The sequence below is a fragment of the Pelmatolapia mariae genome, unplaced genomic scaffold (genome assembly GCF_036321145.2).
Source record: "Pelmatolapia mariae isolate MD_Pm_ZW unplaced genomic scaffold, Pm_UMD_F_2 NODE_ptg000712l+_length_43639_cov_1, whole genome shotgun sequence".
NCBI lineage: Eukaryota > Metazoa > Chordata > Actinopteri > Cichliformes > Cichlidae > Pelmatolapia > Pelmatolapia mariae.
The window spans coordinates 2,181-25,852 of NW_027052390.1; the positions used below are offsets into that span (position 1 = coordinate 2,181).

At 43.5% G+C, this 23,672-nt stretch overlaps 1 protein-coding gene across 1 annotated transcript; it reads right to left on the reverse strand.

Annotated features, from left to right (window-relative positions):
- Positions 1–14,295: 14,295 nt before the first annotated feature.
- Positions 14,296–23,672, reverse strand: LOC134623516 (protein NLRC3-like). The gene is made up of 6 exons (XM_063468616.1): positions 23,561–23,672; positions 21,621–21,752; positions 21,185–21,316; positions 18,228–18,469; positions 16,331–18,119; positions 14,296–14,473 (listed from the first exon to the last, which is right to left on the reverse strand). The coding sequence occupies exons 1-6, from the start codon at positions 23,590–23,592 to the stop codon at positions 14,296–14,298; spliced, it is 2,505 nt and encodes an 834-aa protein (XP_063324686.1). The 5' UTR covers positions 23,593–23,672.

The following is a 23,672-nucleotide window of genomic DNA, read 5'->3' on the forward strand; positions in this document are numbered from 1 at the left end:
CAGCTTTACAGGAAACACTGGATCTTTGTTTCATGCTGACTGTGTTTAGTACAATACTGCTGATAGCACCACACACTCACTCCAACACTCTACTTACACCAGAGTCTCCAGTCTGTAGTCTGGACTCTGCTTAAGATCAGACAGCTGCTTCACATCTGGATGCTTCAGGTTGTTCCTGCTCAGGTCCAGCTCTCTCAGATGGGAGGGGTTGGACTTCAGCGCTGCTGCCAGATAATCACAGCTGATCTTTGACAAACCACAGTTAAACAATCTGTATAAAGAATGAAAGATGTAAGTTTATTAGACAAAGTGTGAGCTTGAAATCATTCAGTGTTTCATCATCTGTTCAGAGTTGAAGAAGGTTCAGAATGTAGAAGTTTAGGAAAATGGAAACTCCAAACAGCTGAAGCCAACAGGAAGCAGCTTCAAAACAGGAAACTGTGCAGAGTTTTCAGACTATATGTCCTGATGCAGCCAGTTGGATTTTGGAGATTTGAATCTCTGTTCTGTGACTAAGTCCTTGAATCATTTCTTCCAGTTGGTCCAACAAGACAGACTAAGTATTGGACATGTGTTGTGGCTCCATTAGGGGAGCTTCTACATGTGATGTGATGGCCCCTCTGGGTCTGTCAGGTCACAGCACTGAATAGAGCTCAAACTGGGCACACAGTTGTTCCAGTCTGGACCAAAGACTCTATACTGGGACTGAGGGACTGCTTTGACTGCACCCACTGGGACTTTTAAAGGCTCATGTTCTCACTTAGATCATCGATTTCTACTTACATTTCTTTCTTGAGAAAAATGGGGATTACTTTGAAAACAGGAAGTATTTTCCCCAATAAGCAGCCCTGGATTAGTAAATCACTCCAACATGTTCTCAGGCAGAAGAAGCTGTCTTGTTATGAGGGAGAGAAGAAAAAGATTGAGGCACAGAAAGTTGTTCAAAGAGAGATAAAGCAGCTAAAATCAGGTGTAAAAGTAAAGCAGAGGATGAGCTGAATAAAGACACTCAAGGCTGGCTTGGAAAGGAATGAAGTCCATGGTGGGGATGCAGAACAAGGAGCAAAGATGAATGTGATGCTGAATCAGCAGAAGACTTGGACTCATGTGAATTCCAGCTTTGATATCATTGATTTCAATGAAGAGCTTTGTGATTGTAGCCAAGGGCTGGTAGCTCTGAGAGTCCCACTGATGAGGTGTTTGTGTGGGAAATCTCTTAGTGGGACCAAAGAGAGAAAAAGCCTGGTCCTGATGCTGTGGGAGGGAAATGATTGAAGTGTGCTGTGAGGAACTGACTGGGAGATTTTCACACATTTTCCAGTCCCTCCTTGGAACAACAGGAAGTTCCCAGCATATGGAAACAAAGGTTAAGTGTCCTATGGCACTCAGTGATGATGGTGCTGCGGCCCCACCACCTCCACCTCTTTGTAAAGGAACTAACTGTAATCTGAAGCTTCAAATGGAACTAGGACTTCCTCCACTAGGTGGCAGTGTCTGATGAGAAAGTGTTAGTGGAGCTGGCCTGGAGTCAGAAACAGGAAAATGCAGGATTTGGGCTGAAATGGGGAAAAGTGGTTCGCACTAGTTCCTTAAAGCAAGAAGGTTGTATGTTGAAGCTTGTTGGTCAGCTGGGCTTTCTGTGGAGGTTGGATGTTTTCCCACAGTCCAATGAAATGCTGCTTAGGTTCATTGGTGCTTCTAAATTGGCTGTAGGTGTGGATGTGAGAGCTTGCTCCTCTGTCTCTCTCTGTTGGCCCTGTGATGGACTGCTCACCTGTGCCCTATGACAGCTAGGGCACAGGCTCCAGCCTGTGAGCCTAAGCTGAATAAACAGTTAGCAAAAATGATTCATAGATGGCCTGAAATCCCCAGTTAGCAGTTTGGTAGATAGCTATGACATGCTAATCCCATCCAGCAGCTGTGTTCTAACTGTAAGCTGATCCCTGCTGAGCCAAAACACCTTTTAATATACAAATTTAAACCTTTAATAGAAACCAATTGGTCAGCATCTTATTAGCCTGCTGTTCGCTTCATTCCACAGAAAACTGAGAGAAACTAACAGAGTTGATAAAGAATAAAGAGAAATGTGCTGATTTAAAGCCTTTGAAGTGCTTCAGATGATCTCTGTCCACTTCTGTCCACTCATTCATTCATGTAAGCTTCTAATGCAGCTTTGATCTTCACAGTCTGCTTCATGAAACTCATTCTAACCCTGAATGTCAGAGTGTTCCTCCTTCTCTTTCCCATCATTCATGCTGGCAGTGGAGGAGATTTGGATGTTGGACTGTGTTTTGGATGATGTGTGTATGTTTGTGTTGGACTGCTGTCTGTAAAGCAAACGGCTATTTTTTGGGATTTCAGTGTCAGACAGACTTTAAGGTGGAATGAAGAGTTTGAGAGTTTCACAGTGAATTATCCAGTGGAGGATTTTTCTTCTTCTTTGAAGGTTTGAAATGTGAACATTGTTCTGCTGCAGTCAATGGACTAAACCAGAGAAGAAGAAAACAGACTTTACCATGAAGATCCTCAGTGTGGATCAGTATAATATCAGCCTGATGTCTGCAGTTTAGTGTCAGCACAACTTTCACATCATATTCATCTCAGCACAACTAAAACATGCTGACTGACCTCAGAGTTTCAAGTCCACATCCTGGACTCTCCAGGAAACCACACAGATGCTTCACTCCTGAATCCTGCAGGTTGCTCTTAGTCCAAGAATAGGAGCCATTACTCAGGTCCAGCTCTCTCAGATGGGAGGGGTTGGACTTCAGCGCTGCTGCCAGATAATCACAGCTGATCTCTGACAAACCACAGCCCCCCAATCTGTATAAAGAATGAAAGATGTAAGTTTATTAGACAAAGTGTGAGCTTGAAATCATTCAGTGTTCAGAAGTTTAGCTGATCGCCCTGATGCCGGCTGGCGCATTGGTCACACCCACAGATGTACCAGCTGAAATCTGGAGGAAAACACATCCTGGATGCAGATGCAGAGGTGGGGGACAGAAGAGGAGAAGGAAGGAGACAGTGAGACAGCAGAGGCTCGAAGTGAGGAGGATGTACAAACCCTGTCTGCCGTCTATCGTCTATCGTTATCAAATAAAATCGACAAGCTCTCAGCACTGGTACGGAGTCAGAGGGAATACCGGGAGTTAAGCTTGATGTGTTTCACCGAATCATGGATGTACCGGGACATTCCCAACGATAACGCATCTGTGGAAGACTTCCACACTGTTCGGGCGGACAGGGACAGCATCGCTAGCGGTAAGCGGAAAAGAGGTGGGCTTGCTGTTTTAGTTAACAACCGGTGGTGTCAACCTGCCAACATAACAATCAAAGAAAGGATTTGTTGCTCAGACACTGAACTGTGTGCTGTTGGACTCAGACCATATTATTTACCCAGGAATTTACTCATGTCATCTTGGTGGCTGTTTATGTTCCTCCCTCTGCTAACCCCACAGCTGCATGTGACAGTATTTACTCTGTCATAGCCCAGTTACAGTCTCAGCACTTGAGTGCCTTTATTGTGATCTCGGGTGACTTCAACCATGTATCACTGGATAATACACTAACAACATTCAGACAATATGTGGACTGTCCCACCAGGGGAGACAAAATTTTAGACCTACTGTATGCTAATGTCAAGGATGCATACAGCTCCTCCTCCCTCCCCCCACTTGGTAGGACAGAAGCATTAGGCGGTGGTAGAGGAGGCTTAGCGGAACTACAGGGCTGTTTCGAGGTGACCGACTGGAAACACTCAGTGATGCTTCTGGATGCTTCTCTGGTGTCCTGGATTGTTGATTACCTGACAGGAAGACCACAATATGTACGTCTTCCACATTGTGTGTCTGACAAGGTAATCAGCAACACAGGGGCACCACAAGGTACTGTCCTCTCCTCCTTCCTTTTCACCCTCTACACCACAGACTTCAGCCACTGCACAGAGACCTCCATCTTCAGAAATTTTCTGATGACTCTGCGGTGGTTGGATGCATCAGCAGGGGTGATGAGTCAGAGTACCGGGCTGTGATCGACTCCTTTGCCATGTGGCGTGAGAAGAATCATCTGCAGCTCAACGTGGCAAAGACTGTTAGAGTGAATTGGTAAATGTTGTCATTATTGCGCTTTAAGTTGTGGACCTTGTTTAAACTGCATGAACAGAGACATTCTTCTGTTTCTATTCTCCTCCCCTACACGTAGAACGGTGGAGGAGGTTATAGTGTTTAACTGCAGACATTCTATGTAAGGTTCTGGTTTCCTTATTTGGTAAGGAATGTTTGCTTCCTGCCATTTATGGGCTCACCTGTGTTTGTATATGGTGGACTGTTAAAGGGTTAAACCGTATACAGGGTGGGGTGAGATGACCCTTTTTATGACCAGGGATGTTGTTAAAATGGTTGTAACCAGGAAGTCACACACACACGCTTGCATGTGCATGCACACACGCACAGTGCCTTTAACTTTTATGACCATATGGGTGTTACAATGGGTGGTGCTTGTGTTCACAGAATAAAAAAGGCGTCAGAGGTTTCTTTGAAGTGTCTGGGATAAGGTGAGGAGGTTTCAGGTCCAAGAGTCGACCAGGCCTTCCCTTGCAAGTTGAAATGGATCGATCGCCGCTGTTTGTCTTGCTTTGTTCATGGTGAAGAGTCTCTGAACCAGCGGGGCCTGCAAGCACAGACCTAACAAAGACCAAGGAGTTGATTCTGTATTTTAGGAAGACCAGGAAACCCTTAACCCCTGTTTCAATCCACGGGGTGAAAGTGGACATTGTGGATGACTATAAATACCTTGGAGTAAACATAGACAATAAACTGGACTGGGTTAAAAACACCACAGCGTTTTACAGGAAGGGCCAGAGTTGTCTCTATTGTTTGAGGTTACTCACAGGAGCACGTTCAGTGAGAGACTGAGATTACCAAAAAGCAGCTCAGAGCGACACAGGAAATAATTGCTGCCTGTGGCCATCTCCCTGTTACAACTCCTCCATCTAACACACTGTAAACACTGCAGTAGTTACACCCTTTTTGCACACACTCTGTTTTACTCTGTAATATTCTTATCAATATACTTGATATTTATTTATAATCACATCTGTCAACTCTGAATATTTATTACTTGGTGAGTTGTATATATTGTGCTATTCCTCATATCTTAACATATTTTAATTGATAAATAGTCTAGTTTGTTTTTGAAAATGTTACTGTGAGCAACTATAACCCACATAATTTCCAAAGGATTAATAAGGTATGCTGATTTAGAAAATGGAAACTCCAAACAGCTGAAGCCAACAGGAAGCAGCTTCAAACAAACACAACAAGAGAAAAAACTCTGAATGTTTCACATTAAAGTCGTACATTTCTCATAAAAACAGGAACAAAGACTTGAAAAAGTCGTGTTTTTCCTTCCAGGAACCACATGGCTTCACTTTTAAAGGTGAAGTGTGAAAGAAATGGACATATTTGAAGTCCAACACCTTTTTCCAGCCACATGATTAAAGCAGACAAACTACAAGCTCATTTTCATTCCAACAAGTCATCTTCTGACCTGGACTAACAACACTGGTCTCTATGTGCAGCTGGCTGTGAGACCAGTGCTCAGGAGCGTCTACAAAGTGCAACACTGAAAGAACATCACTCACTAATTTGCTTCCAGCACTCACACAAACAATCTACTGTCATTATTGTCACCAAACTCTGTGGATCCTTTATTGCAAATTCCAATCAAACTCCAGAATCTCAGCTTAAAGCTCACAAACTATTTCAACCAGCAGCAAACAGCTAAAACAGTAAATGAGAGCAGCTAAACACACAAAGATGGAAACACAGAGCGTGGATCGTTCACTCGACGGCACGTACACGGACACGCCGTCGGGGCTGAAAGTGGACAGCTCACAGATCCTGAAGCTGCAGGTTTCACCTGTCTCCAACCAAAACTGAGTGAACCAGCAGCAAAAGAAGATCCAAACTCTGCTTCACGTTTGATAAATAAATTAATTCTCTCTGACTTTGGCTGTTCCTGCCTGCACAGCTCGCTCGCTCTCAGTGTCCTCCAAGAACAGCTTCACAATCTCAAATCTCTGTTTCTGCATTATTCTCTTGAATATTACGCACCTCATTTTTTCAAAAATGACCTCTGACAGGAAAATCTAATGTCTGCTGTTCAACACTGAAGAAATGTAAACTTTTTAAAATGATACCAAATTGGAAAACACTGAGCTGTGTCTGTAATAAAAGCAGAGATGGAACGATGCCACTGTTTATGTCCGACATCGATATGAATCTCATATACTCGATTTTATAATCAAACTTTTTTTAATATCTTGCTGCATTTTGTATAAGTTCATACTCAAGTTTTAAAAATCTAAACACTAAAGCTGTTCTGTTATACGTGTTTGCAAAAACACACTGCCCCAAAACATTAGACTTTACTGAACTTTGTATTTAAAGTAATATTCAAAAAGTCATTTAAATGCAGTTTTATCCAGCTTTCAAAAACTCTTTGGTTGTGAAAAAAAGAAGTGCAACATCAGCACAAAATAATGTTTCTATTGAACAACTAAAACAAACAGGTTGTAGGATGGAGCGTTTTATACTCACAGCTGAACAGAAAGAACATCCAGAGTGGAAAGCAGTGCAAATAAATGCAAACAGGCTTCATGACACTCATGTTTAAACAGGATGGATGTCAGTGTGAGCTGTTTCTATCACATTTAACCTCACAATCAATTTGTTTCATTTCTATACAAACGTGAGTGTTTTTCATTGTTTTGCTTTGAACCATGAAACTTTTTAACAACACAGTTTGTTTCAAAGTCAAACTTGAGTCCATCGTTCGGTCAGACTTAGCAATTGACAGCACACAGACGTCTGAGCTCCATATATCGGCTGTTAAGCTTAACTAGGAATGCTTCACCAAGATTCACAGATGAACTTACACACTAGCTTTACTTCTCTGGGATAGCTGCTCGGAGAGTCCGCTTTGGCAGCACGTAGCGAGGCTCCAGATGCTTTCAGTGTGAAGTAACTCCACACTGCCAACATCTGGCACACCACAGCCGCTCTATCATGTGACACGTACTGCTCCCACGTGCTGAGGTCACTACCCTGGTTACACCATGTCGCAGGTTTGTGAGGTGCTTTGGTGATATTTAATGGATCAGATTACAGTTTTTATTTCTCCTGATATCCGATCCAGTAATTTAGGTCAGGATCAGACCGATACTGTATATCTGATCGGTCCATCCCTAAATCAAACCTCTGTAACTTTGCTTCACTTCAGCAGCATCAGCTCATGTTCACATGTTGATTCATGGTTTGCTTCAGTTTTTGATCGACTGCAGAAGATTTTGAAGGTTATCTGCTATAAAAAGCCAGAACAGCAAAATCTGCTTCATGTGTTTCTGTTTGATCCTCAGTTTGACACAAAGGCCTCTGCTGTGATGATCACACTCTGATCAAGTCTCACAGTGTCACAACTGATAAATGATCAGAATTATAATATTTCTGACTGTCTGCCGTGACCTTTGACCTGCTAAAGAGAGTCAGCTGTGGATTATTCATTGTTGTGTCTGATACTTAGAACCATGAGGAAGAAGCTACACAGTTAATCAGGGTCCACTCTCTCTGAATCAGGAAAGGTGGGCAGCCGCGTGTGGGCCGCGGGCCATACGTTGAGTATCACTGTTTGAAATGTGAACATTGTTCTGCTACAGTCAATGGACTAAACCAGAGAAGAAGAAAACAGACTTTACCATGAAGATCCTCAGTGTGGATCAGTATAATATCAGCCTGATGTCTGCAGTTTAGTGTCAGCACAACTTTCACATCATATTCATCTCAGCACAACTAAAACATGCTGACTGACCTCAGAGTTTCAAGTCGACATCCTGGACTCTCCAGGAAACCACACAGATGCTTCACTCCTGAATCCAGCAGCTTGTTGTTGATCGAAGACCAGTAGTCACTACTCAGGTCCAGCTCTCTCAGATGGGAGGGGTTGGACTTCAGCGCTGCTGCCAGATAATCACAGCTGATCTCTGACAAATCACAGCGCTTCAATCTGTATAAAGAATGAAAGATGTAAGTTTATTAGACAAAGTGTGAGCTTGAAATCATTCAGTGTTTCATCATCTGTTCAGAGCTGAAGAAGGTTCAGAATTTAGAAGTTTAGAAATGGAAACTCCAAACAGCTGAAGCCAACAGGAAGCAGCTTCAAACAAACACAACAAGAGAAAAAACTCTGAATGTTTCACATTAAAGTCGTACATTTCAAACAAGAGTATTTTAAAGACAGCGTCACTGATGATCGTCTTCTGCTCAGTAAAAATAAAATGAAGCTCTAAAGGGCTCAGTCTTTATCTCCAATAAACAAAGCTGATCTATAGACAGCATGAGCATCTTTAACTAAGTGTGAGAGGTAAGCAGTCTTTGGAAGCCTTTACTGTCTGATAGTGATGTTTAAACTCAGAGCAGGATTTGGATCATTATTTTGCTTTTCTTCTATTATTATGTTTAGCTTCTGCTTCACAGATAATCACTGAGATGTTTCCCACTGTTGGACAAACTTTCACAGTTTCTTCATAAAGGAGATCTCCTGTGGAGTCCACCTGTGCACACACAGTACTACCAAACTCATCTCATACTGAACACACACACTTTGTAGGAATCATCCAGTACTTTGACTGTTTCTCAGGTTAGCTTCAGGTTAGCCATTTAGCATTTCTCCAGTCTGAGTCACAGAGCGTCACATGACATGACAGAAGCTGATTGGTCAGCTGCAGTGATGGTGGTGGAGCAGCATTAACGATGATGCTGTAGAACAACAGGAACACAGGATATCAGACTGTTAGTGGGTTTCATCATTCCTGCTGCACTGTTTCTCCTTCTTATTGAAGTGACCTGCTGAGAGCTCACACTGTTCTCTGTAGAAATGATGTCAGTCTGACTCGTCACATGTTTGGAGGCATGTTTGATGTTTGCTCTTCTGGAAACTCTCAGTATCAAATATGGAAGATGCAAAGGAGACACGCTCCAGTCTGTATGGACCTGTTTCTGTAGCTGCCACCATCATTCTACATGTTTCTACATCAGCTTATCAAATCCTGTCTGCTGTTAAAGTCTTTATTTATTACTCTTCACCTGCTTCACTGTCACTGTGTGGGCGGGGCTCAGCTCCACCCACACAGTGACAGCTCCTCTCTGGAGCTAAACTTCTGCTTCATCTCCGCCTCTTTTCTCTTCTTCAGTGTTCTGCAGCCACGGAGCCTCACAGCCGTTAGCACACCCATACCTGACCAGCTAGCATTACCCAGCATGCCGTGCAGCAGTGTCAGTTTGTAAATGTGCAATAATTCCTGCTCCAAACTGTTTCACAGATTGCTGTGTGCCGTGACCTTTGACCTGCTAAAGATAGTCAGCTGTGGATTATTCATTGTTGTGTCTGATACTTAGAACCATGAGGAAGAAGCTACACAGTTAATCAGGGTCCACTCTCTCTGAATTAGGAAAGGTGGGCAGGCCACGTGTGGGCCGCGGGCCATACGTTGAGTATCACTGTTTGAAATGTGAACATTGTTCTGCTGCAGTCAATGGACTAAACCAGAGAAGAAGAAAACAGACTTTACCATGAAGATCCTCAGTGTGGATCAGTATAATATCAGCCTGATGTCTGCAGTTTAGTGTCAGCACAACTTTCACATCATATTCATCTCAGCACAACTAAAACATGCTGACTGACCTCAGAGTTTCAAGTCCACATCCTGGACTCTCAGGAAACCACACAGATGCTTCACTCCTGAATCCTGCAGGCTGTTGTAGCTCAGGGTCCAGCTCTCTCAGATGGGAGGGGTTGGACTTCAGCGCTGCTGCCAGATAATAACAGCTGATCTCTGACAAACAACAGGCCCTCAATCTGTATAAAGAATGAAAGATGTAAGTTTATTAGACAAGTGTGAGCTTGAAATCATTCAGTGTTTCATCATCTGTTCAGAGCTGAAGAAGGTTCAGAATGTCGAAGTTTAGAAAATGGAAACTCCAAACAGCTGAAGCCAACAGGAAGCAGCTTCAAAACAAACACAACAAGAGAAAAAACTCTGAATGTTTCACATTAAAAGTCGTACATTTCTAACAAGAGTATTTTAAAGACAGCGTCACTGATGATCATCTTCTGCTCAGTAAAACTTTGGTCATTTCCTGTTTAGATGAGTTATGTTTGCTTGGTTGGTGTTTGGTCCTGCTCCTCACATACAAGGTCTTAAGTATTCAGGCCCATCTTATCTTAATGACCTTGTAGTACCATATCACCCTATTAGAGCACTTCGCTCTCGCTCTGCAGGCCTACTTGTTGTTCCTAGAGTATTTAAAAGTAGAATGGGAGGGAGAGCCTTCAGTTTTCAGGCCCCTCTTCTGTGGAACCAGCTTCCAGTTTGGATTCGGGAGACAGACACTATCTCTACTTTCAAGATTAGGCTTAAAACTTTCCTTTTTGCTAAAGCATATAGTTAGGGCTGGACCAGGTGACCCTGAATCCTCCCTTAGTTATGCTGCAATAGACGTAGGCTGCCGGGGATTCCCATGATGCATTGAGTTTTTCCTTTCCAGCCACTCACTATGTGTTAATAGACCTCTCTGCATCGAATCATATCTGTTATTAATTTCTGTCTCTCTTCCACAGCATGTCTTTATCCTGTTTTCCTTCTTTCACCCCAACCAATCACAGCAGATGGCCCCGCCCCTCCCTGAGCCCTGGTTCTGCCGGAGGTTTCTTCCTGTTAAAAGGGAGTTTTTCCTTCCCACTGTCGCCAAAGTGCTTGCTCATAGGGGTCATATGATTGTTGGGCTTTTCTCTGTATTTATTATTGTAGGGTCTCCCTATAAAGTGCCTTGAGGCAACTGTTGTTGTGATTTAACACTGTATAAATGAAATTGAATTGATTCTGTTAAATTATTGCAGAATGTCCATATTATAGCCAAACAAAATAAAAGTGAACTATTTGGCACCGTCTCCAGCTTTCAGATCCACATAACATTAATGAACCACCTATTCCACATCAGTGAACCGCATCCTGACAGCTGCAGCCAAGGTTCCCTTCATTGCTTTGATCCCATGGTCCTCATCAGTCTCCCTTGTTAAAAAATCTGTGGGGCACAGCGACTGGTGGAATGACGTCTGCAGCCATGGCATCTGAAGAGCTGACTTTTCGAATTAAGTCCTTGAATGGACCCAGAACAGATATCACCTTCTTCAGTAGTGTCCACTGGTGAGCCATGAGCATATCAGGGAGTCCATATTCAGACACGAATATTTCCAGAGCCCGTTTCTGCCCAATCAATGACTATCCAGTGCCGTTACAGCGGGTCTGAACGTCTTGCTGGTGCCGCTTCGCAGATTGGTTGATATGTACTCGAGACGGGACCTCATGAACAACCAGCTGGAGAGTGTGAGCAGTACAAGGTAGGCTGGGCAGCTCAGCATCACTCATGGCATTAATCATATTTCTTGCGTTGTCTGGAGCACGACATCTTCAGTATATCCCAGGTCTGAAGCATGCTATCGAAAGCAGCTGCGATGGTTTGGCTTGTGTGCGAGCCCCTGAACGACTTTGCATGTAGTGTGACTTGATGACGAACAAACTCCTCATCAATCCACTGCGCCGTTAAACTGAGGAGTGACATCAGGGACACATTGCTTGTCCAAATGTCTGTACTGAAACTTAAGCCTGAAACTTCCTGCATGTGGTTGTGCATGTTTTTTTTACTCTTCAAAAGGTTTTGGCATCATTATGTCCGTGATGTATGGGCGGCTGGGAATCTCATATCGTGGCTCGAGTATGCTGAGAAGACGGCGAAATCCTACGTTTTCCACGACCGACAGGGGCTGGTCATCCAGAGCGATAAGATGAGTCAGAGCCTCTGTTATTTTAACTGCTCGTGGATTTTCTCTTGACATTTTTCGTCACTTTTCCAAAACCTGAGTTAAAGTTGGCTGCTCTGGTTTTGCGTTAGCCTTAGTAAACTTGGTGTATTCCAGCACATGATGTGTTCTCAGATGTTTTATTAAATCGCTTGTATTGAACGATGTACTCTCCTATCTACCTGTCCCCTGTACAGGATGGCATCCTGTATCTCCTACATAGAGCCCACTCACACCTGCACAAGGGAAAAGGCACAGTCAGGATCCTGTTTCTTGACTTTTCCAGTGCCTTTAATACCATCCGGCCCTGTATGCTCCAGGAAAAACTGAACAGGATGCAGGTGGACCCCTGCCTGGTCGCTTGGATCTCCGACTACCTCACTGACAGACCACAGTACGTCAGGCTGAAGGACATCACGTCTGACACTGTGGTCAGCAGCACCGGAGCACCACAGGGAACTGTGCTGTCCCCTCTTCTCTTCACCCTGTACACCTCTGACTTCTGCTACAACTCTGAATTATGCCATATTCAGAAGTTTGCAGATGACACAGCCATCATGGGGTGTATCTGGGATGATCAGGAAGAGGAGTACAGAAGTCTGGTGAGGAACTTTGTCACATGGAGTCACACAAACCACCTGCAACTCAACACCTCAAAGACTAAGGAACTGGTTGTGGACTTCGGGAGGTCCAGAGCAGGTCCACTGCCAGTTCAGATAGAGGGAGAGGAGGTGGAGGTGGTCACCACATACAAGTACCTCGGGCTGTGGGTGGACAACAAACTGGACTGGTCATGCAACAGACAGCACCTGTATAAAAAAGCCCAAAGCCGACTGTACTTCCTCAGGAGGCTGAGGTCTTTTAACATCTGCAGGAAGCTCCTGAGGATGTTTTACCAGTCAGTGGTTGTTGGAGTACTGTTCTATGCTGTGGTGTGCTGGGGGAGCAGCACAGCAAAGAAGGACTCATCCAGGCTGGAAAAACTGATCAGGAAGGCTGGCTCTGTGGTCGGCATGAAGCTGGACACTCTGGTTTCAGTGGCAGAGAAAAGGACACTAAAGAAACTGCTGGACATTATGGACAATGCTGGGCATCCTCTGCACACGGCCATAAACAACCAGAGGAGTCTGTTCAGTGACAGGTTGCTTCTCCCAAAGACAAGAACCAACAGACTTAAAAACTCCTTTGTCCCACACGCCATCAGACTGTTTAACTCCCCTCTGGAGGGGAGAGGGAGGGGAGACAGGAGGACAAAGAAGGGGGGAACAACTGAGCTGTAGTGCCTCTTCACTTCACTGTGCAATACTTTTTGTTAATATCCAACAGTGCAATAGACTTCAATACTTGAAATGTGCAATTCCCTTGTGTTCTTATTCCTATTTATTCTATTTATCCCTTTTGTATACTCTGTATTTATATATGTCTCTGTATTTATATATGTCTCTGTATTTATATATGTGTATATATGGTATATTTCCGCTCCCATTCTGTAACTTCTATCAGTGCTGTGCTATTGGAAACCGAATTTCCCAGAGGAACCCACCTGAGGGATTAATAAAGTTTTATCTAATCTAATCTAAAACCTTACCAGTACACAATTTGCACTCGGCCTTGCTTCTGTCATCTTCACATATTATGAAGTAAGTCCACACTGCCGACATTTTGCTTAGCGTAGCTACAGCAGCCTCCAGTTTGTTTGTTTTTTATCTGGAGCCGCCAGTCTCACTTGCCTAACCCTGTTCCTGTTCAGCGTGACATGTGCCCCCAGTGGCCAATCTAAAAAATTACAACTGAAATGACAAGCCACCCTCTGACTCATGAAATAAGTTGGTATCGGTTAACTTTTACAATTATGAGTACACACACATTTTACAGTATTGGCCCTGATAACTGATACCAGTATCGGTACATCCCTATTTATTAGCTTTGACATTCATGTCTTTCTTTTCTCTCTCTCTGTTTCTAAACAAGCTCAAAGTCTCTGCAGCCTGGTTTTATTTGCTATCATCAGATCTTCAACAGCCTCATTCACATTTCTCACACACTCTACAGCCTATTCAGTACCAACTTCATCTTCACTGACTGATGAAGCACATTATGAACCTGTGGAGGCTAAAAACTGTCCTGTCAAACATCTCCCCATCACCACTCCACTTCTGTCAGCCTTTAAACGAACCCTGCTCAAGTCTGTCACTTCTATTTGGAGCCAAGAGGAAAAACTGTTGTTTAGTCGTTTGGAAAGACACAACATTTCTGAAAGCACTCAAACTTCTTCACATTTGTCTTCAGACACATCTTGAACAATTAGGAACTAAAGAAAGTTTCAAAGATCAATCAAAGATCTGAAATATAGAAAAACAACAACAGCTGCACTCAGTGAACTCACCTCAGAGTCACCAGTCGACAGTTTGAACTCTCCAGTCCAGCACACAGAAGCTTCACACCTGAATCCTGCAGGTTGTTCTTACTCATGTCCAGCTCTGTCAGATGGGAGGGGTTGGACTTCAGGGCTGAGGCCACAACTTCACAGTGAGTCTCTGAGAGTCCACACTTACACAATCTGTGATTACGGAAAATATAAAATGTGTTAGTATAAAAGAAGAAAATCTGCATTATAAACACAGACTGAATGTACATGAAGACAAAACAGAGTGAGGTCATAATCTGATGAACATCTGCTCTTCACATCTGTGCTTCAGCTCCTCTTACTGTGTTCAACATGACACAATGATTCAGTCTCTCTCAGACCTTCAGACTTTTAATGAGAATCTTTGTTTGGCTTTAATCTGCAGATGAGGGAGGAAGATGGTGTCACATTTAGGCTTCCATAATATCCACAGTCTGTCAGTGAGATCTGATCCAGAGTCAGAGTGAAGAAACACATTCGGACTGTTTCCTGTTTTGAATCCAGAACATTTTGAATGAGTTCAGCTCAGTGAAGAGTTCCAGCTGGAAAGATGATCTCTGTTTGCTACCTGCTGCTGTCAGGTACGACTGTTCATGTCCACACGCAGGAAAAACCTGCTGACTGTTACCAAACGCAGCAGAAATCTCACCACTGGACAATAATGATGAATGAACTCAGAGCTGCTGATATCAGATCTGATTTCAACTAAACAAAGAAATGATTGGCTCATTTTAGCTTTCATTAGTCTGCAGGTTTATCACTAGTTGGCAGAAAAAGATTTGTTTTCCTGTTCTGGGCTTCAGTGTTTATGACTCCAGATCCAGGTGACAGCATGTCAAAATGATGTTACCTGTCTGTGTCCAGCAGCAACCTGTGTTCACTTTGAATATTGTTATAAACTGACATGGATCAGTTTGTCTTTGGCAAAAAACACAGCAGTGAATTCCATCAGCAGAAAATAGGGACGACATTTCAGCAGCAACAACTAAACACTGAACAATCAGCTCTGTGATTAATGAGGACATGAAGTCAGACATTTGTCATTAGGAGCAGCAGCAGGAATGAGAGTGAATCCATGTGCTGCTGTGACATCAGCGTTAGCTCACATATTTGACACATGTTCAGTCCAGATGTCAGCAGTGTCTTCTCACTCAGTTTGTCCCACTGTTGGCAGTAAGAGAGCACAGCTGGTTCACCTCTGAGCCCTCACTCTGAACCACAGCTCTGTCACTCAGGGACGTCAGTGCATCACACTAAACCAGAGTCTTCCTCAGCACCTTCATCCTCACTCACCATGTTTATGCCACTAAACTCTGTCTGTAGTTTGGTCTGTAGTCAGAGGAGAAGCTCAGACGGTGACTGCTCTGGATATTTGTCACTGTTTTTAACATTAGAGTTCACTTCACTACAAAGAAGCTCTTCATAGATTCTTCTTTCTGTCTTCTCTCTAACAGGAGCATCTGAATGACCAACAACAGCAGCAGCAGATTTAAAATACTGCCCCCTACTGACACAACACAGGTACTACATGTAGATGTGAGTAAAGGCCTGTATTTGTATAGCGCTTTACACGTTCAGTCATCCACACATTCACACATTGGTGATGGCAAGCTACATTGTAGCCACAGCCGCCCTGGGGCGCACTGACAGAGGCGAGGCTGCCGGACACTGGTGCCACCGGGCCCTCTGACCACCACCAGTAGGCGACAGGTGAAGTGTTTTGGCCAAGGACATAATGACCGAGACTGTCGGAGCCGGGGCTCGAATCGGCAACCTTCCGATTACAAGACAAACTGCCAACTCTTGAGCCACGATCGGCCCTGTTGTGAGTCTACAACACACAGCGTACAACTACCAATGCAGGATCACACACACTTCCTGATCAACAGAAAATCTCATTTTATTTGAGAATCTCAAACTAATGAGAGTCGTTTAATACTGTGTATATCTGAAGAACTAAACTACTAATCTACACTAATTAATGATGTTAATGATCACATCTGGACTCACCGAGCCTTTCTGCAGTTCCTCACAGCTGCAGTCAGTCGACGTCGTCCCTCTGCTGATGTGTTGTACTTCTGCAGGTCAAACTCATCCAGAACCTCCTCTGACATCTGCAGCATGAAGGCCAGAGCTGAGCACTGGATCTCAGAGAGTTTCTCTGATCTGTTCTTTGACTTCAGGAACTCTTGGATCTCCTGGTGTACTGAGAGGTCGTTCATCTCCATCAGACAGTGGAAGATGTTGATGCTTCTGTCAGGAGAGATTTTATCACTGTTCATCTTCTTCAGGTTGTTGATGACTGTCTGGATGGTTTCTGAACTGTTGTCTGTCTGACCCAGCAGACTTCCTAAGAGTCTCTGGTTGGACTCCAGACAGAGGCCATGAAGGAAGCGAACAAACAGGTCCAGGAGGCCATTTTTACTCTGGAGGGATTTCTTTATGATTAGCTTGAGAAAATCATCCAGAGATGACTTCTTGCATGTTTTTCCCAGGAAGTCCTTCAGCACCTCTGACTTCCTGTTGGTGTGACAGTGGAACATGTAGACTGCAGCCAGAAACTCCTGAATGCTCAGATGAACAAAGCAGTAAACTGGTTTCTGGAAGATCACAGACTCTCTTTTGAAGATCTCTGTACAAACTCCTGAGTACACCAAGGCCTCTGTGACATCCAGACCACACTGCTCCAGGTCTTCTTGGTAGAACATGATGTTCCCTTTCTCCAGATGTTCAAACGCCAGCCTCCCCAGCTTCAGAAGAACTTCCCTGTCAGCCTCCATCAGCTCCTGTGGACTCGTCTCATGTCCCTCATGGTACTTGTTCTTCTTCCTCTTTGTCTGAACCAGCAGGAAGTGTGAGTACATGTCAGTCAGGGTCTTGGGCAGCTCTCCTCTCTGCTCTGTAGTCAACATGTGCTCCAGAACTGTAGCAGTGATCCAGCAGAAGACTGGGATACTACACATGATGTGGAGGCTCCTGGATGTCTTCATGTGGGAGATGATTCTGCTGGACAGCTCTTCATCACTGAATCTCCTTCTGAAGTACTCCTCCTTCTGAGCATCAGTGAAGCCTCGTACTTCTGTTAGCCTGTCAACACATGTAGGAGGGATCTGATTGGCTGCTGCAGGTCGGGAAGTTATCCAGATGAGAGCAGAGGGAAGCAGATTTCCCTCGATGAGATTTGTCAGCAGCTCACTGACTGATGACTTCTGTGTGACATCAGACACTAGCTTCATGTTGGTGAAATCCAATGAAAGTCTGCTTTCATCCAGGCCGTCAAAGATGAACAAAAGATTACACACAGTGAGCTGCTCTGCTGTGACGCTCTGTAATGTTGGATAGAAAACATGGATCAGCTCCAGGAGACTGTACTGCTCATCCCTGACCAAGTTCAGCTCCCTGAATGAAAGCAGAACCACCGCACTGATGTGTTGGTTCTCCAAGCCCTCTGCCCAGTCCAGAGTGAACTTCTGCACTGAGAAGGTTTTTCCAACACCAGCGACGCCGTTGGTCAGAACCACTCTGATGGGTCTCTGTTGGTCAGGTAAGGCTTTAAAGATGTCCTGGCACCTGATTGGAGTGTCATGGAGGGCGTCCATCTTGGAAGCTGTCTCCAGCTGCCTCACCTCATGTTGGGTATGAACCTCTTCACTCTGTCCCTCTGTGATGTAGAGCTCAGTGTAGATCCTGTTGAGGAGGGTTCTACTTCCTGTTTCATCACTTCCTTCAGTCACACTTTCACATCTCCTCCTCAGACTGATCTTATGTTCATCTAAAACCTCCTGCAGACCAACATCTGCTGAAAGAAAGAAAAACAATGAGACTAAAGAGAAAGAAAACTCTTCAATGTCTGAACAACACAAGTTTTCAGAAATGAGTCCATCAGCAGACAGATGTTCAGTCTTACTTTGTATACAGCTGCTCTGACTGGCCGTCTGCAGTCCAGCTCTGGTTCTGGATCTTTCTCCACACTGGGGACAGGAGGAGTGTCCTGATGAAGCAGACTGGTCCCAGTATGAGGAGATGCACTGTCTGCAGAACCAGTGTCCACAGCTGGTAGAGACTGGATCCTTCAGGACGTCCTGACACAAAGCACAGCAGGACAGCTGCTCCTCCTCACAAACACCACTCCTCTTCCTCTTCCTCCCTCTGTGAACACATTTCTTTATCACTAAAATTATTTACTGTCAGTGACAAACATCCAGATTTGATGACACTGTGCAGAAGCTCTGATGGTCACAGAGAAAAGTGGAGAAACTTCTGTTTGAATTCAGAATCAGCGTTTCCTTTGCTGTTCCTGTCTTATTAAACACAGAGTGATCAGCCTACAAACTGCACAGTAAAAGCCTTCATCACAGAGCTGATTATGTCCTTCACTGGATGTACTGGAAGTCTGGGATCAATCACTTTGAACTGACCTTTGAACTCCTCTAAAAACTGTGGTGGAGCAGCGGTGTCACATTCAGAGCTTTCAGCTTTATTTTGAAAGAGTTCAGTCAGCAGGAAGTGACCTTCTGGGTTCTGATTTTCTTTCTCTTATTTTACAGAAGTGAAGAAGAAGAACTAAAAGCTTTGAAATCATCTGAGTTATATTTTTGAACATTGCCACCAAATTGAGTTCAGCCTCCAGCAGTAACTTTGTTTCATGATGCCTCCCTGATGATGTGATGTTTGACTACAAACCTGTTTATGTGTTAGACATTAATCACATGAACACAGGCAGAAAAAAGAAGCCAATGAAACAAAAGACAGAAACGTGTTCATTCACTGCCATAATCCATATTGTATATGTACTGATGTTTATAAAGAACAACTCTGCAGCGCTTTGTTCTGAGTATCTGCTGTCAGCACACAGTGCAGCAGTAACTACAACCACACGTTTCTGTAGATCCTGAACATCAGCCTGGAGGAATCTGACCTCAGGTCTGCACACAGTGGAGCTTCATTACTGCTGATATTACTCTGCTCACTCTGTTCACTTACTCTGTTTACATCACTTTGCTCATTTGCTTTGTTCTGCTTGCACTGCTCTGTCAGTACATGCTGTGCTAATGTGGCACAAAGCACTTTAGTGTAATATCACCACGTCACACACAGTGTAATATCACCATGTTACGCACAGTGTGATATCACCACGTCACACACAGTGTAATATCACCATGTTACGCACAGTGTAATATCACCACGTCACACACAGTGTGATATCACCACGTCACACACAGTGTAATATCACCACGTCACACACAGTGTAATATCACCATGTCACACACAGTGTAATATCACCATGTAACACACAGTGTAATATCACCATGTCACACACAGTGTAATATCACCACGTCACACACAGTGTAATATCACCATGTCACACACAGTGTAACATCACCATGTAACACACAGTGTAACATCACCATGTCACACACAGTGTAATATCACCACGTCACACACAGTGTAATATCACCATGTTACGCACAGTGTGATATCACCACGTCACACACAGTGTAATATCACCATGTTACGCACAGTGTAATATCACCACGTCACACACAGTGTAATATCACCATGTTACGCACAGTGTAATATCACCACGTCACACACAGTGTAATATCACCATGTCACACACAGTGTAATATCACCATGTCACACACAGTGTAACATCACCATGTAACACACAGTGTAACATCACCATGTCACACACAGTGTAATATCACCATGTAACACACAGTGTAACATCACCATGTCACACACAGTGTAACATCACCATGTAACACACAGTGTAACATCACCATGTCACACACAGTGTAATATCACCACGTCACACACAGTGTAATATCACCACGTCACACACAGTGTAACATCACCATGTAACACACAGTGTAACATCACCATGTCACACACAGTGTGATATCACCACGTCACACACAGTGTGATATCACCACGTCACACACAGTGTGATATCACCACGTCACACACAGTGTGATATCACCATGTCACACACAGTGTAATATCACCATGTCACACAGTGTAATATCACCATGTCACACAGTGTAATATCACCATGTCACACACAGTGTAACATCACCATGTAACACACAGTGTAACATCACCATGTCACACAGTGTAATATCACCATGTCACACACAGTGTAACATCACCATGTAACACACAGTGTAACATCACCATGTCACACAGTGTAATATCACCATGTCACACAGTGTAATATCACCATGTCACACACAGTGCTGTTCTGTTCCCGTCACTAAATTCAAAGCTTATGTTGGTCGTATCTGTTCTTGGTTGTCAGAGACAGTAAAATGATTCTCATAGACTGATGCTACAGATTTCTGTCACAGACTCATTTCCAACAGTCTTGTAAACAGTGATGTCACCGTCTCCTCCTGCTGACACACAGTTTCACACAGCTCCTCCAACCAGCTGAACTAACTGACTCTCACAGCACTGAATTTTAACTCTGGCTTTAATCATCTTATATTTTCTCCTCTTATCAATAATCCATCTGTGGAAACTCTGCAGAGGGGAAACAACCTCACAGGTTGTCAGACCTGTTAACACCTGTTTCTTTCACAGCCTCACAAATCTGTTTGATTCATGTATAGACACACTTACACACACATGTTCTCATAAAAATACAAACAACTAAAAATAAAAACAAAACTTTTTAAAATATTTAAAGTAGATTTTATGTCATATCATTTACCAGAGTCCAATATTCTTCTCTCATTTGTCTAACTGGGTCATTTTTGTCTAATTTAAGTTTAAAATCACATTTTATGCACAAATATAAACTAAATTACAAAGTGATCACAACATTTCAAACACCCATAAATGAGTCAGCAGATCTCTTACATGGTCAGCTGAGCTCCATGATTGAAGACTATTGTTGCTGCAGGTTCATGACTGAAGTCTGGAGGTCTGTCTTTGGACCAGTCACTCCTCACAGACACACAGCTGGATACTGGAGACTGTGACCTCTGACCCCTGCAAACACAAACACATGATATTCATATCACATGAATTACTGATTAATCTCTGTTTTAAATCTTTTAAGCAGCTCTAACACACAAACTGGATAATGTGATGGTTTCTATCAGCAACAGTTATCACAGATTAGATTACAGACGGCTGCAGAAATGTTCACAGCAAAACAGGACAAATCATCACCTGGGATTGCTCCATACTAGCATTATCGTACACGGACTACCATAAAGAATCATTTATGATGTCACTGGCAGAATGCATGTATATAAACAACCTTTGAACTCTAAGTTAGCAGATCTCTTACATGGTCAGCTGAGCTCCATGATGGAAGACCATTGTTGCTGCAGGTCCATGACTGAAGTCTGGAGGTCTGTTTCTGGACCCGTCACTCCTCACAGACACACAGCTGGATACTGGAGACTGTGACCTCTGACCCCTGCAAACACAAACACATGATATTCATATCACATGAATTACTGATAAAGTATACCACAAAAGCCATAAAAGAAGCAAGTATGATCAGTCAGGTGGGAACTTTTCTCAGATTTGATTCATGTTTTTATAGAACGATCCAGCTAAAAATATACCATTAGTGTTAGTCATTGCTGCAGAAGAACACAACTGAACTGGAAAATGAAATATTTTGGTCAGGTCCAAAGAAACAAAGTCGCTATTAACACACCACGAAAACCACCCAAAAAAGACCCATGTAGACCCCGGGCTCCGTGGATCTGGTGCTCAGAGCTTGTTCCTGTGCTGCCATGATTAGTGCCTCTGTGCTGTCCTTCAGTCCAGCTTTGTTCAGCCACTGGTAGGACTTCTGGATGTCAGCCACTTCCTCTGCCTGCTGGCGGTGCAAACTGTGTTCTTCTGAGTTTCATTGGACGTCTTTGTCCAAAGCGACAGACAAAGGGCAAAGTAGATGCGTTTGCATTAGCAGGAAAATACGCCCCAAACTAGCATTATCGTACACTAGGAGTGGGTAATATGGCCCAAAATTCATATCTCGATATTCGTTAGCTGGATGGCAATATACGATATACATCTCGATATTTTTTAAGCCATAAAATAGGGAACAAAAAGAGTTCTTAGTCACACTGTGTCCCAAATCTCACACAGGCATTTTTATTAATGTACATGAAACAATTACTCACAAATAAATTATCAGCATTTATTAAATAATGATGCTCCATAAATAAAATAAAACAATGTTGTTTTTGTGCAAAACAAAAAGCTCACAATTGTGCAGTCAAAATGTAAACTAACAGACGCTGAGCATAATAACAAAGACAGGTTTCACAGCTGCTCTGTTCCCAACTTCTACTGCGTGACTGACAGTCTGGAGTTTGAAATCCTCTTTGTAATCATGTCTCTTAACAGGAGCCATTTGTGTTCATTATACACACTCAATACAGTAATATTACGTTGAAGCACAGAACGTATTACTCTGTGAGGCTCCAGACTACGGTAGCCGTAACGCTCCAACAGTCCATCAGTCGGTGCAGCTTCGTAGCTTACCAAAGTCGTACCAAAACATTTTTAACAGATTTCTGAGCGCTGTGTACCAAATAAAATCAGTTTGCGGTCAGTAAGCACAACCAAAATTTATATATAAGGCGCACTGTCGATTTTTGAGAAAATGAAAGCATTTCAGTGTAAGGTTATAGCCCCAAAAATACGGTATACGAGTTTTGTAAGGTGGTTTGTTTCGGGGCAGGAGGCTGGGAGACTTCGCGGTCTGGGATGCAGCACACAGTTTCACACACTCTTCATGGCGATTTGGTAAATGGTGAGAATACTATTAGTGCTAGCTGCACAGCGTCAACACGTTAACACCATCAATACGCTGACGCCGTGCAGCCACACGCACATGGCGATCTGCGGTAACTTGTTGACAGAGATTTCCCACGTTAATGCAGTTATGGCGTTAATGTCATTTTAACAAGATTACCGCTACCAGCACTAAAATAGTAATCTCCCAAATGCTTTCTTTTTCCCGACCAGCTCATCTTTGATGGCTGTGTGTCCATCTTCTCGTTGTCTGCAGGTGAAGCTATGGGGGAGGGGGAGTTGTGTAGAGACAAAAGTGGACGAAAGAGAGGCAAACTTGCGACTCCACAAGTATAATTATAATGTAACATAGTCCTATCATACACAGACCACTGTTAGAAATCATTTATGATGTCACTGGCCGAACACATTTTTATAAACAACCTTTGAACTCTAAGTTAGCAGATCTCTTACATGGTCAGCTGAGCTCCATGATTGAAGACCATTGTTGGTGCAGGTCCATGACTGAAGGTAGAAGGTCTGTTTCTGGACCAGTCACTCCTCACAAACACACAGCTGGATACTG